General features: G+C 40.8%; 1 protein-coding gene across 1 annotated transcript in view; it reads right to left on the bottom strand.

The window, feature by feature from the left end:
* Positions 1-25871, bottom strand: part of SCUBE3 (signal peptide, CUB domain and EGF like domain containing 3) — a 157856-nt gene that overhangs the window by 77163 nt on the left and 54822 nt on the right. The window contains exons 5-6 of the mRNA XM_054980419.1: positions 5306-5431; positions 1957-2073 (exon numbers count right to left, since the gene is read on the bottom strand). Coding sequence (XP_054836394.1) covers positions 1957-2073; positions 5306-5431 — 243 coding nt within the window. The remainder of the gene's footprint in view (positions 1-1956; positions 2074-5305; positions 5432-25871) is intronic.

Raw genomic sequence — 25871 nt, 5'->3', positions numbered from 1 at the left:
CACAGAGATGATAGAAGCAAAAGAAGAAAGGAAAAAATGATAGGGGAACAAAAAATACCTTCCCTTTCCATAGACATATTTCCTATATATATATACACGCACACATACACATCAACATTAAGAACATGCAGTGTTTCAGATGTTACAGAAAGTTCTCTATGTTCTCTATGTTCCTGCAATTCTTTTATTTAAACAGCAATTGTGTTGAAGCAGAAAGTTTAGTCAAAGAACACAATTCAGAAGAAAGCTATGTGGGAGGTGAGAAGTCAAAAATGCAAGTAATCTGCAGACAGAAGAACTGAGCATGTTCATCTAGGGAAGAGGTCGTGATTAAGGGGAAGGAGTAGCACAGAGGCAATTTTTATATATTTTAAAGCATTCAGGAAAAAATAAGTTTTGTTTATTTATATGAAAAGTACAAGGAAAAAATATCAAAATTACAGCATAGCAATTTAAGTTAAAACTTGAAAAAACAACAATCCCCTGTTAACTCTAAGAGTAGTTTTGCAAGGGACCAAGAGCCCAAGAAAACTGTGAAGTCACCTTCCCCACTGGGTTTCCGAGTAAGCACACTTTATTTGAGAAGTTTAAGTACCAAGTATTCTGTGCAAAGAAAATTGGAAATCCTTAGAGTTGTAAGGGTGCAAACCACACTCCTGGCCCAGATCCACCGGGTTACAAACAAACATTTTCTCACCTATTTGCTTGTGTTTCTGCATCTGTAACTCCTCCAAATGTGGAAGGTGCTCCCATAATCACTCACTCCAGCTGACCTATTTTATATAACAATGTTGCTTCCACACTGGATAGTTGGTCCGGATTTAGGACTGATGGAAAGCGAGGGTTTTCCCACTTCTACAGAGTATTATGGTGCTTTTGTTCACCTTCTGGCTTTTCCTTAGCTTTCCTGCTATCATTCCTAATTCTCCTAACTTTCCCTGCCTCAGTCCCCAACAAAGGCCATTCCCTCACCACCCCCACATCACAAACAGGCTTTTTTTGTTTTTAAAATTCAATGATTGGTATTTCTGTTAGGTCCTCTAAATTCCCATCCTTCATTTAAAAAAAAAAATTATTGTAGAGATATAGAGGAGAAAGCATATCCTTGCAATAAAAAGGGCTAGAAATGTACTTGTTTCTTCAAATGAAAGCTGAGAATTCAGAAGACCTAGTATAGACTGACACAATGTTATAATGTTATAACATTGTAGCAATTTTTCAATTAGCATTTTTTTAAAATTTAAAAATCTGAAAAAAATCCTTTGGTGGCATGGGGGAAAGAGGAATGGCAGGGGAAAATATGGAAGCCCTGTTGGCACTGCACTGAATCTGCCGCTGCAAGAAGAAAACCACACAGTATTGCTGTGTGGACATCACAGAATTCAAGTAGCGCATTGTCTCCAGCTCACCTGGCACTCAGTCTGAGTCAAGTGCATCCTGCTGTGCTCGATAATATATAGTTCTGGGATAGGACCATTTTAATACCTCATTTCTCTTCAAAGATCCCATATTGTAGCAGGGCAAGTGGACCTTTTAACAAAATGCATAATGATCCTAAGAACATACGGATTCTGTTTCCAATAAGCATGGTAGAAGAAGGTTGAACGTAACCTCCTGGTGACCAGTTATGTATAGCTATACCCTGTGATGCTTTACTTCCTTTCTGACACCTTGGAAAGGTGACCTTTTTTACTGCTGGATTGCTTTCTTATCCCTTCTATAAAATAGTTTTTACGGGGGCGGAGGCAATTAGGTCTTACAATAATAGATTTTCTTTGGGTTGACCTAGATTGTCATTGGTATCAAAGTATGAGCTCCCATTATTTTTTAAAGTAGCAGCCTCATATATAGGAAATTCTGCTTTGAAAGTACCACACTCTATTAACTACCAACAATATACATATACCACACAGAGGCACACTTTCAGCCAAGATTTGTACTATAGCTCTCACCTACCTATGCATGTCTTCCCATCAGAATGTAGTATAAACTTGACATGGCAACCACACTTTGGTCCTTGATCTGTATCATCACAAGTGTGCTGACATCCTCCGTTACCATAGTTACAGGTTACTGCAATAGATAAGAGATCAGGTAAAAAGTAAATATTTACTTCAAAACATTATCATCACAAAGTCAGATACACAGAAACGTGAGTCCCAAGCTGTCAGTTCACTGGAAATGCAAATCCATGAATCAGGACTTGTCAAATCAAGTTGATTACCTGCTCTATTAGGCCAGTATCCCATATCTTTTCAGGTGACATTTTTCTATTAGTAAATTATTCCACTATCTCACTTTTGATCTAAGAGTGCTTCAAATGGAAAATAGCTAGTACATGTTCTGTTGCACAACTGGAACTGCAGAGAATCAGTTCAGGGAAAAGACATAAAAGAGAGACTCCCACATCAGTTATGCATCTTTTGAGCACTTCATCTTTTATCTATAAGCTATGATTCCATAATACATTTTATTCCTTATTTGGTATCATGATCTGTAGGCAAGAGAATAAACCACTGTTTGCCATCTCATCCAGTACAGATGTCACAGTGAACTATGATTTCTGAGGAACCAAGAAGTCTTCAATCTCTAAGCTATAAGTGAGGGAGCCTGAGAATTTCAAAGTAACACACACCACAGTGTGTGCATTATGTCTGAATGAAATCTATTTCATCCAATATCCTGCTTCCAGTAATGGATCAAAACTTCATTAGCAGGGGAAAACATAAGGAAAACAACCAGCGAGCCATTGGTATAAACCCCATCTAGTTCATCCTCAGTATATAAAAAACAAACTAAATGATTATTTTAAGTTTTAAAACTACCTAAGGAAATTATTCTGTCTGAAATCTATCACACCTAGAAATACCACAGCAATCCTCAAGCAGGCAGTAAAGCTGTAATAATTAAACCACTTAAGTTAGGTGCATCCAAATTAGCATGTTTTTCACACAATCTCCTATAGCAAAAACTATATGGAAGGAGGTAGAGAGGGTACTCTGCACCAAATTCTCCAGTCTTTTATTTTTTATGCTCCACTTGTACACCCTTAGAGATGTGCTGCACGCCTAATGTGTAAGTCCATTACGGTCTCTTTTCCTGGCCATTGCCCCACCCATCCTCTTTCATTTCATTTCATTTTTCTTTAATGGGTTATTTTGACTCTGAAAGTAATTGAAAAAAATTGGTTTACTCATTTAAAGTTTTCTACAGACACCCAATTCCTGTTTTACTTTCTCCCCAATGAACTGCAATGCCTTGAAGTTCCTCTCTTCCCTCCACACAGCCTTTCTTTTTTAAGTCTGAGGTTCATCTAACTTGTGAAAATGGTCATTCTGGCCCCCAACAGACTAGGCTTGAAAGTGAAAGAACTTTGCATAATTGCATTTAAGGGTTCTAGTTGACCCCAACAAATATTGAAAAATGATTTTAGCACTGTTTCCATGTATAAATAGATGGACCAACACATATTATCTCCATTTTATAGGAAAGTGGAGCAAACAGTAAATTAACATAAATTATGGACATAAATTTTAAACAATAGATATTTGTTGTGCAAAAAGATCACACTTTTGGATCCAGTGTCTTACACAAGTTTTAGAATTGGGGGTTGAAATGACCCCCAAGGAAACCTCTGTTTCCAACTTGAATTGTTGTGTATATAGTAAGAGCAGGTAAAAGCCCTGTGTTTGAGCTCTCTCAAAGCTTCCCTGATGTCCGTAACCACATGGAAAAGCTTAAATTGAACTATATTACAGTTTTGGAAAATGGGGTCATTCTAGCCCCCTGCAGTCTTGAACATGTTTGTAGGCATCCTCTGAAACTCTTCACATTTTCCAGACTTGAAGGAGCCATTCAGCCTGGAACTTTATATGACCCTAGCCATCTTCCCACTGAAATGATTGTTTCCCTTTATTGTGCTCTGTCAAAGCTTCCTTCTGCACCACAGCTACACTGAAAAGCTCAAACTGAACTGTATTACAATTTTAGAAAATGGGGTCAGTCTAGCCCCCTGCAAAAAAAGCCTAGGCATATTTGCAGGTATCACATGAACCTCTTTATATTTTCCAGACTTGAAGGAACCACTCAGCCTGGAACTTTAAATAACTCATAGCCATCTGTCCACTGAGCTGATTGTTTCCCTTTGTTATTCAGGAAGAGCTCTTAATTGTAAGGCTCCAACAGGTGCAGCCTGAGGGGAGGTTACAGGAAGGCTAGCAGAAAGCATGCAGGTATTTTCTCTTCTTTTTGTTAACTCTTTAACTGGCACGAATGAAATTCCCCTTACCATTGCAAGGGTTTGTTATGTGCCTATTTTTTCCTTGTCCTCAAGAATAACTTTCTTCAGCAATGCAGGACAAAGAAGAGTAAAATTTGGAATCGGGGTCAAAAATACCCCTCATTGAAAACACCTGTCACCAGGTGTGAGTCATGCACATGGTGGCAGCGGTGGGAAACTCACACTTTGTGGCAATGACAGGCAAGTCACACACAGTGGTAACGGCGGGCAAGTCACACACGGTGGTAACGGCAGGCAAGTCACATATGGTGGCAACTGCAAGCAAGTGACACACAGTGGCAATGGTGGGGCAAGTTACACATGGTGGCAGTTTCAGTATTGTGACAGTTTAAAATGATTGCTTTCTTTAAAATAAACTGTGTCTTATGCTTTAAAAGTGGGGGAGATCAATTTTACCCCATTTACATTTCTGTGAGAATTTGATGTTTTCAATGAGGAGTATTTTTGACCCTGATTGCAAGTTTTACTCTTCTTTGTTTTGCATTGCTGAAGAGAGTTATTCTTGAGGCCTAATTTTTGTTTTAGTAGCTAATGCCATGATTGAGAGAGCTACCAGGTTTCCATTCCTTTTTCTGGAATGTGGGGTCATTTTGACCCCAAACTGCAAGTTAGTTTAGTTGGTTCTTTTCCTTGGGAGTGTTAAGACACCTTGCTAATTTCATCAGCTCATTTCTTTTGCCAGAAGGTAAAACGTGGCGATTTCACAATCCAGGGACTTTGCTATCTTGTCACTCTTTCTCAAGACTCCCCCATCTTTCATTGGGACACAGCATTAAATATACAGGTGCTTTAAATATATATGCAGGTGCAAGTGTAACAGAATTTCTCTTTTAAAAAATGAAAACCCAGAACCCTCAGTTTCAGTGAATCAGCACTTAATCCTGAGATACAAGATTAGATTTGCATTTCTCTTGCTCATTCATGATCCATAACATCAATTCATAAAAATGCATCAAGCCCTAAATCTAAACAGATTTGTGGCAGAACCCCATCACAGGTACTTACACTTGCAGTCTCGTTGGTTCTTGGTGAGCTCAAAGCCAGGTCTGCATTCACAGGCAATCCCACCTTTGGGGGTCTCCCGACAGATGTGAGCACAACCATGGTTCTTGTTCATACAGTTCATTCCTTCTAAAAGAGAAAAGAAGCAACATAAAAGCTACTCTGCTCCCATAACCTGACAAGCAAGGAAAAGCTGTGGATGGCTCACATTAACTGTGAAAAAAATATCCATCTTATCATTTCTGGAGTTCACCAGTGGCTGCTGTCACACATAACTGCTACACTGGGAATTTTCTGGGGAAACACAAATACATTTTCTTGCTCATTACACGAACTCTGCAGCTCAAACAACACAGCCAACAGCATCCACTGGCATCACACATTAGTCCCTGACCACCACTATGTGAGCAATCGCATGGTGTAGCTAAACTTCCTGTGTAGCTAAACTTCTAGGACTGGAACTACTGAAACAGCATGCCTGATCCCTTTAACAGGAACTGCCTGGTTGTTTCCACAGCTGAATTCAAGAAAGATCGCTGGCTAAAGGGAGCAGCCAGCCCTAGGTAGCAATGAAAACCTCCTAGGAAAGTGTGCTGAAATACTATGATATGGAATTTGCTTTTGTGTCACAATATTAAAGACAAGCACTTCCTAAAAACAACAGAAACAATGTGGGTTCAAATGATAATCTACGCCAAATACATTAAAAGTAGAATAATACACATAAGAATCTAAAATAGTAACACCAAGAACAGCGAAATCTCCTCCTTACCTAAAAGTAGAAAAAATAAAACAAAATGTCTTCATATTATCTCTCCTGGTAAATTAAAGGATGTTTTTTACTCTCCTAAATGTCTCCATAAAGAGATTTAAGTGGGCACATTTTTGCAGTGTGGAGATCCTGTTGTTCATTTATTTCTAGACCATATTTTTATCAAGAAGGCATCACATTTTTCTCATTGTTCCTATGGAGTTGGTCACAATTTTCCAGTGCATTCCCAGCCATTTTACTCCATCTCTTGCATTCTCCCACACAGCTCAACACACACCCTGTTTTACTGAGCAGTCTCCCATCAGAACACAGTGCTTTCTCTTTGGCAACCCATGAATTTCCATCAGATCCTTCCAATCATAACTATTAGCAAGTAACCTTGTACACTATTGTTCTCCCCATTACACTTCTTTGATTGTACAAGAGTATTACTGTGGGCAGCCAAATCAACCCCTCCTTTCCTAAAAGAGGTCAAAAAGTTCCTCAAGCTCTCTCAGCACTGTAAATCTGCCAGAGGCAGTATTAGCTGCAGACACGGCTGTCTGGTGCATCCAAATGGCAAACAAAACAGGGTGCTGCTGACTCATGCCCCTGGATTGTTTGTGCTTTTCCTCTGGCACAACGGATACTGAATTCTGAGTGTTAAGATCCGTTTCTCCATGTCGGCCACCCACCAGAATAAGAAACCAAAGCCAGGAAGGCCATGCCCCTTGCTTTATTGCCTGGAAGGGCTAAAGCAGGCTATATGCCACAGGGACTGGGTCACTTTGTCTGTCCCATGCACAGCAGATGCTGGGGTTTGAAAGAGAGAAACAGCATTAGTGGATAACCTATATGTACTATGGAATACTGAACCAAAGCTCAGGTTTTAAGACTACAACGTACTCTTACTTGAGCATATGTTCCACAGAATACAGTTGCACTAATTTCTCAGTAAACACACAGAGACCTCTAGCAACCTCTAGGTTGCCATTTACATGGCATCATGTAAATGAGCAGTGAGGATAACTAAAATAAGTCCAAATAGATTCAGCAGCTGTGCAGCAATTCACAATTTCACTACAGAGAATCTGCAGATTCATTAGAATCTGCTAACCTTGTATCAGAGACTGGCAAAAGACAGCCAGTTTGGTGTAGTGGTTAAGAACGGCAGGACTCAAATCTGGAGAACTGGGTTTGATTCCCCACTCCTCTGCTTGAAGCCAGCTGGGTGACCCTGAATCAGTCACAATTCTCTCAGAGCTCTCTCAGTCCCACCCACCTCACAGGGTGACTGTCATGAGGATAACAACACACTTGGTAAACCGCTCTGAGTGAGCATTAAGTTGTCCTGAAGGGTGGTATATAAGTAGAATGTTATTACTTTTAAAAGATTGAGGAAGTGATAAATCATGTAAAATGAAGACCCATATAACGAGATGTTATTAAAGCACACAGAAATAGCATCCATAAAAACTCCATAGATCAAAATATGTTGACATTAACAAATGAAAATACTTAATATCAAGAAGTTGTATGTTTAAAGCTATATTATTTACTGTACCTGCTGTGACCAGCTACAAATCCCTACCTCAATAGACTAGATCCGTTCCATTGGCTTGCCATGTTTCTTTAGTCTTGTCTGTTAAATGCCAAAACTTAAAAACTAAGGAGCTGCATAAAATGCCTTTGATAAACACCTAAAAGGAGTTAATCCATAGTACACATCAGTGCCCTTATATTACCAGGTTTACAGTATGCAGCACAAATCATACTGTGTCATCTTTTATGGGGGGGCAGGGAGGAATTGCTCATGAGAGAAAGGTCTGGCCCTGTCCAGTAGACAGATTGGACAGAGATCAATAAACTTCCCAAATCACTGGGAACTTAGGGATTCTATTGTACATTTATCTCTACTTTCATGATCTCCACACTCTGATTCCGAACGATGAATCTCAAGGCCAACTCTTACTGATGGTAAATAAGGCAGTAGGCGTGCGCAACACCAATTCCTCCTAAAAAATTAGAAGTCCCATTTTTTTAAACTTGTTTCTGAGTCACAAAAAAGCAGAAAGCTTTTTAAAGCAATCACTCTAATCCACTGAAGGGCTTACAGGAGTATGACTTTTTGTAAATTCCTAATATACCAATTGCTGCTTTTGGATGAGCTGTCCTCTCATTTCTTATAATACAGCTCATTATTCTACCACCCTTTTAAGGTTATTGGCCTTTTGCAACACAAGAGAAATTTTCACTGATCTACTACTGGAAAGCATCAGGCTGAAAGGAATTTTAAAAAAACAGGAAAGAAAGAGAGGGAAGGTTTTCAAAGTCACACAGCATACCTTCAGATCAATTCCGCAATACATTATGCTGACTCTTCTTTCTTCTTTCCAGCTTTTTTCTGAGATTCCCCCCTTCCCACAATGTCCCCATTTCACTGCACAGGGGTCTATACTGAATTACTTAATGCAGAAGGAAAGACCAACTTAATTATTCTATGAACATTCAAAACCTGCATCAGTAGTTGCAACAGCTGAACAAATGTTAGCACTTTTTCATTCAACTTGACAACAAGGCACAGTCATTAGGAGGGCCTAACAGACACTCATGTTTCAAGCCCCGAATGCAACATCAACCCAGGCAGATCTCTGAGGATGTCAGCAGCAATCTTGATCCCTTTCATTCCTCAGCATCACTATTATTCTTGGCAGATCAGTTCATCTCTTAGGGAGAGAGGTCCCAGCTCCTGGCCTGCCAAAAGAACTGCTGACAGAAGCACACTAAACTACCCCTTTAACAAGAGCCATAATTCCTTAACCACTGCTCTGGTGAGCAGCATATACACATCTTAGATTCCTAACCTACAGGCATTTGCCATAAGGCATCTTAGAGGCTTAGAGTTTCACCAGGTAGCGAAATTTTCATGGGCTTTTTACTAGTGTGATAATTACCATAACCACTAACGAAGGAGGAGATCAACGCCAGAAAAACAGACAAAATAAGACTTCTGTACAAACCAAACTCACAAAAGCTTGTTTAATGATGCAAAGAATGCACTGAGGTGACATGAAGACATGGAGTAAGTTCTGCTATATATTGCAGTGGAGATGTTTGGTACAGAATTGCCATTTTCATAAAAGCCTCATTTTTCTTTTAAAGCAAGGTTCCACCCTAATATTTCTTTGGAAACTGGTTTAATGGGATTTGGAATCATGATGTGAACAGATTGTAAATTATAATTGACCATTTAGTGTTGCCTCTTAATATATTTGCCTTTAGAAGAAATCCAGGGCTTTTTTTCTGGGAAAAGAGGTGGTGGATCTCAGGACCGCACAATGACGTCACTTTGGGTTAGCTGGAACAAGAGGGGAGTTTTTTTAAGTTTAAATTGCCCTTGGTGAAAATGGTCAAATGCCCGGTGACCCCACCCCCTGATATCCAAACAGAGGTGAGTTCAGATTGCCCTCCACGCTGCATGGCACAGAGGACACTCTAAACTCCCCTCTGTCTGGACTTCCGGTTTGGGATCCATGGAGGTCTAACGCAGCTCTAAGTGCTGAGCTGACCGGACTGCCTTTTCAACAGCCGGCGGGGCAAAAAGATCCCCGCGGCCAACTGTTCTCAGGCGGAGAACAGGCATAGAACGCTCAAGTACCTCAGGGCGCATTGATCTCGGGCGAGGGGGGGTCCTACGCAACGGACTCTCTCTCGACCCTTGAGGTCCCACCCGAAGACAGGGCGGCTAAAATCTCTGCGGCAGTTCTGGAGCCAATGCGGTTGGCATAGGACCTACATGCCCAAGCTTCAACAGGGACAAGAAGAATTGATGGGAATCTGAGATGGAAACAGCGATTACAACCCGCGAAAAGCGTTGGAGAAGGTAAAGATCACTATCTCTTGAAACGGGACAGATTAATTAAAGCAATGAAACATTAAAGCAGACTTTTAAACTGCAACAGATTGATTAGAAGGAGGGGAGGATCCGGCAAGAACTATATTAGAAAAAGGACTAAGTTAAACGGAGTTATTAAAGAATTTGGACTATTGTTTTACATACCTGTGGTCACAAGGAGATATCAGGCTGTGAGAAAGCTTTACCATCACGAGAACTGCTGTGGGAAGTCAGGAAACAGGAAGTACGTAATAGTGATAGAGTTGCTGGAGAGGAGCGGCCCTTGCCGGATGACAGGAAGAAGGGAATCGCCATTTTTGAAAGGGGAAGAGCTGCGGCTTCAGCGGAAGAGGAAGTAAGCCATATTGGATTACAAAAACCATAGAGGAACCATAGAGAAAAGACGCCCGACATTTTGGACTCTTTAAACGACTTTTTTGCAAAAAGACCGGGACATTCAAAAAAAAGGACACTAAGCCAAGTGCCACGGAGTTAAGGAAGAGAGCGGATTCGTGGGAGCGAGGTAAAGCAAGCCCCACGATGTCGAAAAAAGAGTGGCAAACGGCTATAGAGAACTTGGATAAAAAACTTTCAGAAGCGATTAAAGAACTCAAGGATATGAAACCTGAGCTGGTGAAAGAGGTTAAAGAGACAGTAAAGAATGAACTGGCAGAAGTGAAGAAGGGAATGGAAACAATACAAAATGACCTGCAGGCGACACAGCAAACAGTCAATGTAGTGGAAAATGCGGTGGAGAACCTTGCAGACACGCAACGAACAGAGATGAGGGTGATGAGGGGAAGAATGGCAGTTGCGGACAGCAAGCATATGGAGAAGCAGCTGAGGTTTCGCGGCTTGCCGGAGGTAGAAGGAAAGACGGCCCAAGAACAGATTACCGAGGTGTTAGCTGAATACCTGGGAAAGGAGGAGGAGGAAACTGTGGCTATTCTAGATGTGGTGTATCGAATAAATTCAAGATTTGCGACCCAAAGGAAATTACCAAGAGACGTGATTGTGCAATTTACGACTAGAAATATAAGAGAAATGATTGTGAGCAAACAATTTCAAGAACCATTGGAGGTTGATGGCAAGACAGTTATTATTATGAAGGAGTTACCCAGATCGGTGTTGCTAGATCGGAAAAAATACAAAGCCTTAGTCCAGACTTTGAAGGACATGAAAATAAGGTACAGATGGGAATTACCAGAAGGAATGTCCTTTGAATTTGGAGGAGTGAAAAAGCGCATCAGATCTGAACTAGAAATGGAAAAGTTTATGAGGGACAATGAAAAGGACTTACCAGCAACAAGGTTATGAATATGGAGTGTAAAGTGTTATCTTGGAATGTAAATGGACTTAACTCACCGAATAAGAGAAAAAGTATTTTCCACTGGCTATTAAAACAAAAATGTGATATTGTGTGTTTGCAAGAGACTCATATTAGAAAGCAGGATGTAAAATATCTTAAACTGAACAAATTGGGCAATGACTTCGTAGCGGCCTCAAAAAAGAAAAAAAGGGGAGTGGCATTGTATATAAAAGAGGAGCTACAGCCAAAATTAGTGATGAGAGATGTGGAAGCCAGATTTTTAGCAGTGGAATGTACATGGAATTTAAAGAGAGTGTTGGTGATTGGAATTTATGCACCTAATGGAGCAAAAGAAAGCTTCTTTGAGGATTTGAGGAAGCAATTAGATGAACTTTCTTATGACCAAATAATTCTTGCAGGAGACTTCAATGGAGTCACAAACTTGGAACAGGACAAAAAATCACCAACTGTACAAAAGAAAAGAGGACTACTACCAAAGACTTTTTTTGTATTAATGCAACAGGAAACTTTGGAAGATGTATGGAGAAGACAGAATCCTAAAGGCAGACAATATACGTTTTACTCTGCGAGACACTCTACGTTATCACGAACTGATATGATCTGGGCCTCAAAAGACTTAGCGCTTTGGACTAAGGACGTAGAAATATTGCCCATGGTAGGCTCAGATCATAATCCAATTATGTGGAAGTTTGGAAAAAGAACCAAAAGGAAAGGATGGAGAATAAATGAGGACTTGTTACAAGAGGGAGAAAATATGGAGATGTTGAGAAGGGAAACTAAGTTCTTCATACAACACAACATTAATAGAGAAGTACCAACTAATAAGGTATGGGATACCTATAAGGCAGTAATTAGAGGTATACTAATGGACTTAAATGGAAGAGCTAGGAAAAAAAGAGAGGAGAAGAGACAGGAGATTATGGAGAAAATAAAAGCCAAAGAAATACAATTAAAGAAAAGACCAGGGAAAAAGAAAATATACCAGGATATTAAAATCCTTCAAGAGCAGTTGACGGCAATGAATAATAAAGAACTGGAATGGAATCTTAAGAGAATGAATCAAAAGTCATTTGAAGGTGCAAATAAACCTGGGAAATATTTGGCGTGGCAACTGAAGAAGAGAAAGGAGAAGAAGACAATAAATAAAATATGTGAGGACAATAAAGTATATCTGGAACAGACGGCTATTAGCAGAGCCTTTTACAAATTTTATGCTAAACTGTACAACAAAAAAGAAGTGAATAAAGACTCAATAGCGACGTACTTGGGGAAAATGAAGCTCCCAGTAATTTCGGAAAGATGGAGAGACAAATTGAACAGCGAAGTAACGGAGGAAGAGATAAGGAAGGCAATACAGTCAACAAATCTGGGAAAGGCGCCAGGACCTGATGGACTTACAGCCAAATTTTACAAGGTAATGGTCAATGAACTGGTGCCATTCCTAAAAGAAGTCATCAATGGTGTTTTGAGGGATCAAAGGATTCCTGATACTTGGAGTGAAGCTAACATATCATTGATCCCCAAAGAAGGACAAGATTTGACTAATGTCAAAAATTACAGACCTATTTCACTACTTAATAATGATTATAAAATCTTTGCGAAGATATTGGCGGAAAGAGTAAAGGGATGGCTTTCCGAAGTTATTGAGGAGGAACAAGCTGGTTTTTTACCAAACAGACAAATTAAAGACAATTTAAGGACAGTTATCAATGCTATTGAATACTATGACAAGCGTTGTGATAAGGAGGTTGGTTTCTTCTTTGTGGACGCTGAAAAAGCATTTGACAATTTGAACTGGGATTTTATGTTTGCCACTATGGAACAGCTACAAATGGGGGAAAGTTTTATAAGAGCAGTGAAAGAAATCTACAGAGACCAGAGTGCAGCAATTGTGGTGAATGACGAGGTGACTAAGAAACTGACTATAGGTAAAGGTACAAGACAAGGTTGCCCGTTGTCTCCACTGTTGTTTATTTTGGTTTTGGAAATATTGATGATACAGATTCGAGAAGATAATGCAATCCGTGGAATAAAAATAAAAGACTTTTCCTACAAGGTCAGAGCATTTGCGGATGACATAATGTTAATTGTGGAAGATCCAGTTGAGAATATGCCAAAGGTAATAGAGAAAATCAAGGAATTTGGAGATTTGGCAGGATTCTATGTAAATAAAAAGAAGTCCAAGATATTATGCAAGAATATGACCAAACAAAAACAACAGTTATTAACGGAAATAACAGATTGTGAAGTAACAAGTAAGGTGAAATATTTGGGAATTGAACTGACTGCAAAGAATATAGATCTATTCAAGAATAATTATGAGAAACTGTGGACTCAGATAGAGCAAGATTTGATTAAATGGAATAGATTGAATTTGTCATGGTTGGGAAGAATTGCAGTAGTTAAGATGAATGTGTTGCCAAGAGTGATGTTTTTGTTACAAACAATACCAATTATTCGGGACTCTAAGCAGTTTGAAAAATGGCAGAGGAAAATATTGGACTTTGTTTGGGCAGGCAGGAAGCCTCGAGTGAAAATGAAAGTATTACAAGACGCAAAAGAGAGAGGGGGAATGCAACTGCCCAATCTAAGACTTTACTACGACGCAATCTGTTTGGTGTGGCTGAAAGACTGGATGACGCTCAAAAACCGCAAACTACTGGCCTTAGAAGGATATAAAAAAATATTTGGATGGCATGCATATCTGTGGTACGACAAAGTAAAAGCAGACTCTATGTTTTTACACCATTACATTCGGAGAAGCCTCTTCACAATTTGGAAGAAGTATAGAGATTACCTACAGGAAGGAATTCCCTCCTGGGTGGTTCCTTATGAAGTAATAGATCCGAGAACTGTCGATAATGAACAACAGTGTTTAACATATAAGGAGATAACACGAATAGAATTTTCCAAACTAAGAATAAAGACGCAAGACGAGTTGTCTCCAAGTTATGATTGGTTTCAATATAGACAGATTAGAGATCTTTATAACTCGGACTGTGTGAAAGGAGGGGTAAGAATGGAGAATTCGGAATTAGAGGAGGTAATTTTACAAGAGGATAAAAAGGAAATCTCTAAGACTTATAAAGTGTTGTTAAAATGGTACACAGAAGATGAGACAGTTAAAGTGCAAATGGTGAAGTGGGCTATAAACTTTAACAAAGAAATAACAATGGAGGCGTGGGAATACTTGTGGAAGAATACATTGAAGATCACGACATGCACTAACATTAAAGAGAACGTTTACAAAATGATTTATCGTTGGTATTTGACACCAAAGAAAATTGCGTTAGGGAATTTGAACATGTCTAACAAATGCTGGAAATGTAAAAAGCATGAAGGATTGTTGTATCACATGTGGTGGACTTGTGAGGTAGCTAGGCAGTACTGGGGGGAAATAATAAGAGTGATAAGTGAGATTTTACAATTTCAAGTTAATAAGAACCCAGAACTCCTGCTACTGAACTTGGGAATGGAGGATATTCCGGCACAATACAGGACATTGTTATTTTACATGACAGCAGCGGCTAGACTTTTGTATGCGCAAAAGTGGAAAGTACAAGAAGTGCCAACTATCGAGGACTGGATTTACAAATTGCTGTACATGGCGGAAATGGACAAAATGACAAGGAAACTGAGAGACCTTGATTCAGGACAGTTTAATATGGATTGGGAAAAGTTGAAGCAATATTTGGTGAAAAAATGGGAGGTGGGAGGAGAACTGTGGCAGTTTGAAAATTACTGAAATACAACAAAAGAAGAGGGAAGTGACTTTACCGAGGGGAGGAGAGTTAAATGAGAAATTCTAAGCAAATATTTTATTTGACTACTATATATAGTACTAAGTAATAGAGGTGTTATTATAAGAATTATAAGGATAGAAATTAACTAATTATATTTCTGGCAGATAATCGTATAATGGAGAAATTATATAACTAAAATAGAATGAATATAAGATACAAGGAAGTAAAGAGTAACATATAGAGTACAAGTTAAATTGATTGACTTACAGTGAATGTATACAATGCTTATATAAGTACTTAAAGTTATGCAGAATAAGGGACAAATTGTTTGCCCCATATTGACGAGACAAGAATGAAATAAGATAGAATATGGAGTATAAAATTAGACAAATGACTGTTATTATTAAAGAATATATGCCAGGAATGTAACATTTAGTTGATAAGTTAAGTGGGAAAGGGAATAGAGATAGCACTGTGTTATAATAGAAGCTTAGAAGAGAGTGAAAGTATATGTTTAATAGAATAAAATAAGTTTGAAATGAGTAGGGGGAAAAAATGGATAAGGGGTTGGAAAACTGTTGGAAGTCAACAAAAGGGGGGAAGGGAGGGGGTTAGAACTGGAATATTTAAAGGAAATTGATTGTAATAGATATTATAGAGTTTTCTAATCCAATAAAAAAAATTAAAAAAAAATAAACTCCCCTCTGTCTGGAGATCAGGGGGCGGGGCCACTGGCCATGTGACCATTTTCAAGAGGAGCCGGAACTCCATTCCACCGTGTTCCAGCTGAAAAAAAGCCCTGAAGAAATCATTTCTGATTTTTTTTAGAAAGCAAAACCAAGTATTAAGCCTCAGCAATAGAGAAAACTAGACATCTTATCATTGTTCTTCCTATATGATGCAAAGGTTTATGCTCAAACAAACCAGGAAATAGAATGAAAACTGCCAAAGATCATGCAATATACAGCTGACTTGCACCTCCTTACACATGGATTTCAAGAGCATATGAGAGGGGGGGACCTCCAAAACAATTCTTATTGATTGGAATCTGCATTTAGGCTGTTCATGGAATGATGGCATCAGCAATATGCCTAGTGTAACCAATATTCTGTGGAGCTACAACTTGCTAATGTGACTTTCACTAGTAACACGCAAGGCTTGTAGTTTCAGAGAATATACTGGAGTGGTGTTATGATACCACCACTGCCCAAGACCAATGAGAGTGACAAAAGTTGAAGAGGGATGGTACAGCTATAATTATAGGCCTAGCCCCCACCCCACCCCACACAATCAGAATACTGTTTTCTATTACAAACAAGGCCAATGATGTCACGGAAGGGAGAAGGCTGGTGGTTGAGAAGCATCAGCAGAGATCTATTATCAGCACAAGCACCATGTGATGATACTAACCAGGGCTCGGAAAACCAATGGTATATTTTATGGGCCTCAGTTCTACCATATCTGCCAAAAATATATCCTGTGTAATACCTACGATTCACAATCAGCATCAGAAAAATAAGCTGAGAGACATAACTATGAAGAACTTCTGGGAAAACAGTTTTCATTTTCTCAGCTATTTTCTTTTCCCTATATGGTCTGTTCCCAAAATACCTCATCTCTTTCCAGTCCATCCCACCCACACATATATTGCTACTCCCTGGTTTTATGCTGGAAGCTTGGGACAATCAACAGAATTCTGACTTTTGCGTCTCTCTCCTCCTGATCTTATCTCCCTGGTTCCAACTGAACTGGCAAAATAAGGATCTGCTGACACCCACAGCCTGGCTGCTTCACTCTACAGGGAAGGAATGAAAGGTCACCTACAACCTAAGCAGTAAATGCTGGGATCTGTAGGTACTGAGCAGAGCATTGAGGAGACATATAATATTTTTTAAAATCCCCAGGCAGGCAGGGGAAATGAAGAACTTCGTGTGGTCGCTTGCAGCTTAGTTCCAGTAAGAGATTGCACGCTGAATTCTCTGGCCCTCACAGAGGCATCTTATTTAAGTACAAGTATCCGGCAAGCAGCTGCTGTTTTGCTCCCTCCAGGAAGCACCACATAGGAAGCCCAGGGTTTCCTATGCTGTTTTATAGTATGGAGAGGGGAACCGAAGCAACCGCAACAGTCATCTGACTATTTTACAGGCAGTCCAGGGTATAATCTCAAGCTTGTTTAGAGGTGCTGTTGGTGCCTTGTCAAAACTGATCTGCAAGGCTCCATGACCTCAGAAGAGTTCTTGGTGGTGAACAGAAAAGCTACAACACCGAAGGGTCCTGCTGGAATTGCAGTGAGGGAAAAGCCACCTTTACTGAGAAGGGTTTAGTGGGGGATGTTCACACAATCTGAGGGCTTTTCTATATGACAGTCATTCAGGGATCATAGGTACTTCATTCAACCACCCAGCCTCTTTCTATCCCCCGAAGACTACAAATTTCTTTGATACACTGTGAGAAAAGGGTAGTGTGAAACCATGTTCTTTATTTGAAAAAGACTTGTTTAATTTCCCATACCTCCAGTGGATTTACTTATAGGGAGTGAGATTTTACCCTCTCCTAAGCTGGCTCAGAATTTTACTTCCAGAAGAAAAGGTCACTGTATGATGGCATGTTGTCTGGTGCCAAAAGGGAGTTCCCACATTTAATGATGCATTTTAACTATTCCCTGGAACTGTGGAAACTGAACTTGAAGGATACATTATTCGAAAAAGCAGGAATGTTTTCAAGACAGTGCATCCATTCAAGCACACTGTAAAAGCAACACCAATTTTCTTTTATCCCCATCCGCACTGCAAATTACTGGGGCAGAGAGGAACATAATACAAGAAGGACTGTGGAGTGCATTGTGGAGTTCAAGGGACAGATGTGTTTTTTTATGTGTAACCTCCTCCTCCTCCTCCCCACCTTCACACCCCTCCCCAAGCACAGAGCAGTCACCCAGGACAGTTGAAAAAAGCCATGGTCCAATGGTAGAGTACATGCTTTGCATGCAGGTCCCAGGTTCAATCCCTGACATTTCTATTCAAAGTCTCAGGAAGTGGGAGTTAGAAAAGTCTCTTTCCAGAGAGCTCCCACCAGTCAGAATAGATATTACTGAGCAAGACACAGTTTCATATGTTCAACAGGGATGAAAACATCTTTAACTAATACTGTGTTCCATGGCCCTCTTGTTTGGAAAGGGAGTAGGGAAGAAATAATGTTTCTGCAATTCTAAGTTACTGGTTTAAATCCAACCCATTAAAAATAATGCCTGTTTCTATCCAATGGCAGTCCAGCTGTATGCATGAAATGGGTTTTGGAAGAGCTTGTTTCATTCTCTCAGAAGCAGCAATTTATGACCAGCTAACTTTTCTGGCAGCCTCAGCTGATGAGCAGAAAACTAAACCAGGCAGGCATACATAGTGACCCTGGTGAGATTTCAGTGGAAAGAGCTTATTCACAAATCGTCATGTAGACAAAAAAACCCTGGTATTTAGTTCTGGAGAACTATTTCATATCCATGCATGGGCAATAAGTACAAGCTACACTACAGCTCCAGTACAGCAAAGCTGAGGTACACTTAGGAAGGACTGGAACACAAGACAAATGGATAAGCCAATGGTTTACTGCTAGACTGACAGTGCAACCCTAAAGCATGTATACTTGGAAGTAAACTCCAATGATTTCAACTGGATTTACTCCCCCATTAGTGTATTTAGGGTTGCACACTCACAGTACAATCCTAATTAGAGTTATACCTTCTAATCCCATTGACTTCCGTGAAGAAGGGTACAATTCTGTTTAGGATTGCACTATGAATCTTCTAGATTCTGGGGCAATTGCTCAAGTTAGGGCATAATTGAGTTCCTGCAGGGAACAAAGAAATCAGATGTTTCCAGGTTTACAAACTTGGAGGCTGGAAGGTTTACAGTTCTTTCATCCTGTATATTTTGACCTTATCACTATTCTTTGCTGATAAACAAGGAAAGGAACTTTTGACAATTAACAAGAAAGTCAAAATAGTGTGTGTGTGTGTGTGTGGGGGAGACATTGCATCTGGCAGTGTGAGATGGGCCTGAGGTAGGAATGGAGGATGTGGATCAATCAACTCAGGTGCTTTGAATTGTACTACAAGCCAGATGCATGAATGGTCTCTAATGGGAACTCAAACAAACTAAGTTATCCCATATTACCTAGCCAGAGAAAAAGAGGAAAGAAAAAAATCAAAACAGAATCCTGTGCTGGACAGCATATAATACTTGTAAAAAAAAAGTTTTTTGCCATTTCAGTTTTTCTTAGAAGTTAGTCCAAACAACAGAAAATAAGCATTAATGACGACTAGGGTTGCTAGGTCCCCTTACCCTCCTTCTCTGGGGCCACCCACATAATGGCGTCACTTCCGGTGACGGTACTTCTGGGTGATGTCATCGCAAAGGCACACGAGTGCACGTGCACTTTGCAGCCAGCCAATTTGGGCCCCAAACAGGGCCTATTTGGCCTGTTTGAGGCCCAAATCAAACCGCTGTGAAGCATGGGAGTGCTCTTGGGGTGGCGCGATGACATCACTCCCAGGAAGTGACATTATTGTGCTGTCCCGGGAATGCAGCCGGGAGGCCTGTTCCCACATCCTTTCCCCCCTCCTGCCAGCCAGATGAGTGGTGGCAGGGGGCAAAAGGTGGGAGTAAGGGATCCCCTGCTCCCACTGGGTGACTGGTAACTCTAATGATGACAAAGCCAAAAAGATGTAAGAAAAAACAAGAAAAGGTTTAGTTTTGTTGATTATTTTAAGTCTATTTTCCTGCTATCTTCTATTTTAGTAAACTGTTCAGGGTAGATATTAACCACTTCTATTTGATACTAATGTTTGAGATGCTTTTGAAAGGGACCCACAAAAGTCTTTGATGCCTGGATCAAAACAACTTGTCTGGTTCAGCTGCAGCTTCTTTAAATGACATCACAGAATCCAACAAAGCAGTTTCCTTGCCTGATAACCAGTATCAAATACAAATGCTCCAGTTCCTGACAAAGCCAATGTTAGAATTTCCTATGCTGCTCACATGGCACTTGGGTAGCATAATGGCCATGAGAATCAGCAATGAACAAGGAAGTTTCTACTGGTCTTAGCCAAGCTACTTTCTCTTAGCCCCAGGCTTCTCTCCACACCTGTAATAATATAGACCTTTCTTGAAGAGTTGTTGAAGGATTACAGAAAGGTCTCAAGCTTTTTCAGTGGCTACCCCATGCCTCTGGAACAGCCTCCCAGAAGATGTCAGAGGGTTCCTATGCCCTTGCTTGATTCTGGAGAGCTTTTGAAGCAGCCTGAAGCTGGGCAAAGGGGGAATCGCCTGCTGGTAGGAGCATATGGTGTTTTTAATTTTTTTTTATATTTGGGATGTGGAGGGGCCATGGTTCAGTGGTAGAGGATCTGTTATGAATGAAGGTTTCAGGTTCCATCCCTGACATCTGCAGTTGAAGGATCTGCCAGGTGATGTGAAAAGACCTCTGCCCAAGACCCTTGAGAGCTGCTGCCTGTCTGAGTAGATAATACTGACCTTGATGGACCAAGGGTCTGATTCCATATAATGCTGCTTCATATGTTGTTTTAATGTTCATTATTTTATCAAATTATTTTTAATATTGTTAATACCCACCTTGGCCTCCTCTTGGATACATATGTTAATGTGGTGAGGAGGTTTGAGTGTGTCAGTGAATTTGAGACCAATACCGTCAGGAGTTTAGATTCGGTCAAGAGTCTAAACTCCTAGCAAAGTCACCCAAGGCAGAATGGTCAGTGCTGAGACACCAGACTAAGATGTGTCCATTCCCTTCAGGAATCAACAGTCATATCAGCAAAAGACAACTGACAGTTCCAATAGTGATGGGGGCAGAGGAATTCCTGAAGTTTAGCTACTGGACAGCAGTAACAGTGGAAGGTGACAATGGTGGAGGATCTTCCACAGAAACCAGCAATACCACCTTAGCTAACCCTGGTTAGTACTGTGCAGAAAAAGGCAATGGTAAACCACTTCTGATAATGTCTTACCTCAAAAACCCTTTGATGAGACAACCTAAAATGGGAGAAGATACAGTGCTGGAAGATAGGACCCCCAGATCAGAATGCACCCAATTGGTTACTGTGGAACAGCAGGTGACAAGTATGAATAGTGCTGTTCTTAATAACAGGACTGGATTAAAGCCAGGTTAAATGTTCAGTTGCAGATGTGAATAGATGCAAAAGGAAAGTCCAAAAGTGTGTGACACATATAATAGGAACATGGAACTCGACAAGAATGAATCCAGGCACACATTGGGACTGTGCTTATTGCAGGCTGGCTGCTCAGAACAGGATTTTCTTAGCTTTTAGGCTACTGAGGGGGCAACCCCTCCCCACCAGACTGCTCCAGAGTTTTTCCCACCAAAACAGTCATGTGGTATGGAGAGGTTGCCCCTTTTCCCCTCAGTTCTCCTGTGCCACCACAAACCCTTCAACAACATACTACAGAGAGCTCACAGCAGGGCAGGAAGGATGGCTATGGTTTCGAGAGGACTACTGCTTCATCCTGGATCAGCTTAGCCAGAGACTTCTTGTCCTCCAGTACAGCCTCCATATAGGAAGACATCTTTTGCCTAAGGAAAATCTGGTACCCACTCATAATGAACAAGAAATTAGCCACCTTGATATTGAGGGCAGAAACAGAATACATTTTTCTCCCCAAGGCATCCAACTTCTTTCCTTCCCTATCTGTAGGAATGGAAAGACTGCCTTAGGATTTAAAGCAGGAAGATCAACAGCAGGCCATTGCCTAATCCTGCAATATTTAATCGAAAAATGTTAGAAAGAACACAGCGTCTCTATATGCCACCTTTATAGATTTAAAAACAGAGTTTGCCTCCATCTCCAGAGTTGTCTTACGGGAAAAACTTGAAGCTACCTCCATATATCATATGCTCCTTTATTTAATTCGAGCCCTCTATACCAACATCTCCCTTAGAATCCGATACAATAGGAATGGACAACTAACTAACCCAATTATGACATCCGAGGGAGTGAAGAAGGGCTGCCTTTTAGTCCCATACTATTTATTTTCTACATAAATAATACAGTAAGTTATATAGACAGTATAAATTGCCATCCCCCCAAATGCCAGGATCATAAAATATCGATATTATTGTTAGCAGACAATATACTCATCCTTTCCAGGACCCCAGTGGGATTAAGAAGGGCCTTAACAGCTTTTCGTCAGTTCTGCAGAGATGAACACCTGCAAATAAACCCTCAAAAGCCCAAAACAATAGCTTTTGGGAACAAACCCAAAACTAGGGTTTGGAGTATCGAAGGATAAAGGATCAAGCAAGTTGGCAGCTTCAAATATCTCAGTGTAGTATTACAAGCAAGTGGGAAAAGGAAGGCCCACTGTGAACACAGACCACAAGTGGGACAGCTCAAGCCATCATTAGATTCTTGCGGTTAAAGGACAAGCACTATCATCCAGCTGCATTTAAACTCTATCAAGCTAAAACAATCATCCAACTTTTATATGGAACTGTACTTGGACCGACAGCTCCCTATTTTGCACTGTTAGAGTGAATTCAATCTGAATTTATAAAATCGGCCCTCCAAATGCCTAAGTGGGTCTCCAGTGCCAACCTGAGACTGGAGACTGGTTTGATAAAAGTTTCAGCTAGGGTGGCCCTTGGTTCGATCATTAGTTGGCTAAAACTGAATTATGAGCCAAAAGGATTAACCCCTTTGATAAGGATAGCTTCAAATCCTCATGGGAAAAGGCTGTCAATAACAAACTGGCAATTCTGGGCTTGTCCCCCCAAATGATTTTAAACATGGGGTATGACCAAGCAAAGATGCAGGTAAAACAAAGGATACTCGACACTGAGTGACAGGAAGATGTAGGGCAATCACCAACTTTAATGAACTAAATATCCTGTCGCCCCAGCTGAATATCTATTGCATCTGGAGATCCCCAAACAGCAGGGAGCTTTCACTCTCGCCAGATGGCAAGCTCTTCCCTCTGTGGAAGTAGAAGGTCATTACAAGAAGATTCCGTGAGAAGAGAGACTATGCCCTTGTGGAAGAGGAACAGTGGAAACGACAGAGCACATTTTACTCCACTGCCCTCTCCACCAAAAAATTTGTCTAAAGTATAGAGCCCCCTTACTTGAAAGCTTGCTGGGCCGCTCAAGCAAAGCTCAGGTGGAAATGCTGCTTATGAGCATGAAAAAACAGCTAACAACAGCATCTGCAAAATTTTGTGCAGCCATTTGCAAAGTCCGACAGAACACCCGAGATATAAAAAGGACTAGTGGCTAACTTACTTCAAGCCACCCACTGAGGGGGATACAAATTACTGAATATGTTGATATATCTATATGTTTTAATTCATTTATAGGTAATTTATTTTCTCTAATCCAACCTGTTGGTGGATGTTTTTAAACAATTGATGGTAACAGAATTGTTTGATTCTAAGTTATGCTGGTCAACGACCACAATAAACACTGATTGATTGAAAGACTGCCTTGCCGATGTCTGGTCTGTAACTCCTCTGCAATATGGGGGCAAACCAGGAGGATGGGTAAACAGGTAAGGGGAACGATCTTGCTTCACTTTGTAAAGTGCTTCCACCTTCTTGGTGTTTGCTGGAATAGATGCAGGCTTCTGACACAAATTTTCTATGATTTCTACAGATCCTTCAATCATAGGGAAAGCTACAACATCAGGAGTGTCAGAATATATATATTGTAGAATACTGTTCTTTGGGTTCTGCTGCAAAGCAGAGACATCTATATTGAGTGATTGCCATACAGAGCACCTGTTCAGCATATAACTTGTAATCAATGTTTGGAGAATTCCATTCAGAGTCACCCACAGCTTCCACACCCACAGGTGTGAAGCTCAGACTACATTCGAAACCAACCAGCTCCACATCCGATTCTGACTCAGATCCGTGTCAAGAAGCAGTGGGACAAGGAGGTGGGTTCCAACTCAGATCCAGGGACTGGTGTCTCTTCTTTGGATCTTATTGAGTTGTAGTCGGAGCCAAATATGGGTAGGTTGGGTAGAATTCACTCCAGTTACAAACGTAGTTAGGCAGCAGGTAGGGGTGATACCACAGATGTGGATGGTATGGGCGTTGTGCCTGCCTGGAACAGCATGAGTGTGACTTCCAAGGGTAGGTGTCTTCCACCTGTATCTCTGCCCTCAAGGTACAGCTCAACCTCCTGCTCACCGCAGAGGGTAGCAGCAGCTCCACTATTGGGTCCAATGTTGGGTTGGATCCAGATGACCAGCCTGTCAGTGAGACTTGCGCTGAGGCTTGTCCACGTGCTTTGATTTGTCCTTGTGTTTGCATGACAGAGGGTCAGTTGAACTCTCCCTGGGGACAATCTGTACCAGAGAGCAGGAAGCCCCATTCCCAGACGGGGGAGGAGTGTCTTCTGGTAATACAATGTTGGCAGCCAACTGAGTCGATACTGAAGTCTTTCCGGAGGGAGAGCAATGTTCATGCCAGCTTCCAGGGGAAGCCATCGGACCTGATGGTATCACAACAGACATTGGATCTGAGGCTGGCATTGACTCTGGGGAGGGTTCGGTTGTTGGCAGATTCGAGTGCTCTGCCGGGGCAGATTTCCTTACTGCTAGGCTTGTGGCACTAGTCATGGCTTTCTCCCAAAGCATAGCTTTTAGATGGGAAGCCCAATCTCCTCTTGCATTCAGTGTAAAGACCTGGCAATGTTTACACCAATCACTCACATGGCCCAGGCAAGGAAGGCATAGATGGCTTTTGGTTTTAGCTGTCTTGGTCCAGCACCCCTCACGTTTTTAAAACGATGACTTGCCCATCATAATACTGGTTGAAGACTTATCAATGAGGAACAATCGAAGCAAAGCAACTCAACAATTTCACAGCAGGACAAATGAGCCACGGTAAAAGCACAAACTTTAAACACTAAGCTGAACTATAACTACAAACTGCTATCTAAACTCTTAACAACTATACAACAACAACAGCAGAGAGTAGAGTAGCTAGTAGAAAGAAATGTCTGAAGGAAAAGGGGGCGACCACTCCATACCAAGTGACAGTTTTGGCAGGAAAAACTGCTCTGAAGCTGTCCGGGGGGGAGGGGTCACCCCCTCAGTAGTCTAAAAGTTAAGAAAATCCTGTTTCAAGTGGCCAGCCAGTGCAAGCACAGACACAATGTGGGACTGCACTGAAGACTGTAAATGAACCCATATTCATCACACCACCACCTAGTGTCCACATGGCTACCACAAAGTAAATGTGGGCTGAATTGTGAGCTTGGTTTGTGCTGACGCAATCATATGCTGAACTAGGAAGAGACCCATTCAACCCACATTCACAGACAGTTTTGCATTGGGCCTTAGGTTTCAAGGACCACTATAGCCCCACGCTGAGTTGATCCAGTCTGAGCAACTCTGCATAGGACTGGAGCTGAGACAAGACGTGAGACTGGAGGAACAATCTATAGGAGTATACCATAAATTAGGCTGAACTTGACACCACTGAACAGTTGAGGTCAGGTGCCAAGTGCCGGTCTATGCCCAATGCAGAGTGTGGCATTCACATTTACATAAGCACAGCAGCAAAACTGAAAATGTTTTACTGAAAATATAGCAGCTACAGGTTGAAACAGTGTGACCAGTGACTGAATAGAGCCTCTTTTAACTCTATGATGTCATAAAAACAGATTTCTAATACATGATGCACCGATACAAAGTAATTGGCACATTACATAAAAGGTCCTGTTTGTAGTGGTTTAGCAGTAGTTAACATATTATTAACAAATGGGCTATAATTTATTTGTTCATATAAACAAGTCAGTAGCCAAAAAACAATAAA

Source organism: Eublepharis macularius, chromosome 5 (assembly GCF_028583425.1).
Source record: "Eublepharis macularius isolate TG4126 chromosome 5, MPM_Emac_v1.0, whole genome shotgun sequence".
NCBI lineage: Eukaryota > Metazoa > Chordata > Lepidosauria > Squamata > Eublepharidae > Eublepharis > Eublepharis macularius.
Note: the sequence above shows the minus strand (reverse complement) of the source record. Positions and strands in the feature narration are given on the sequence as shown.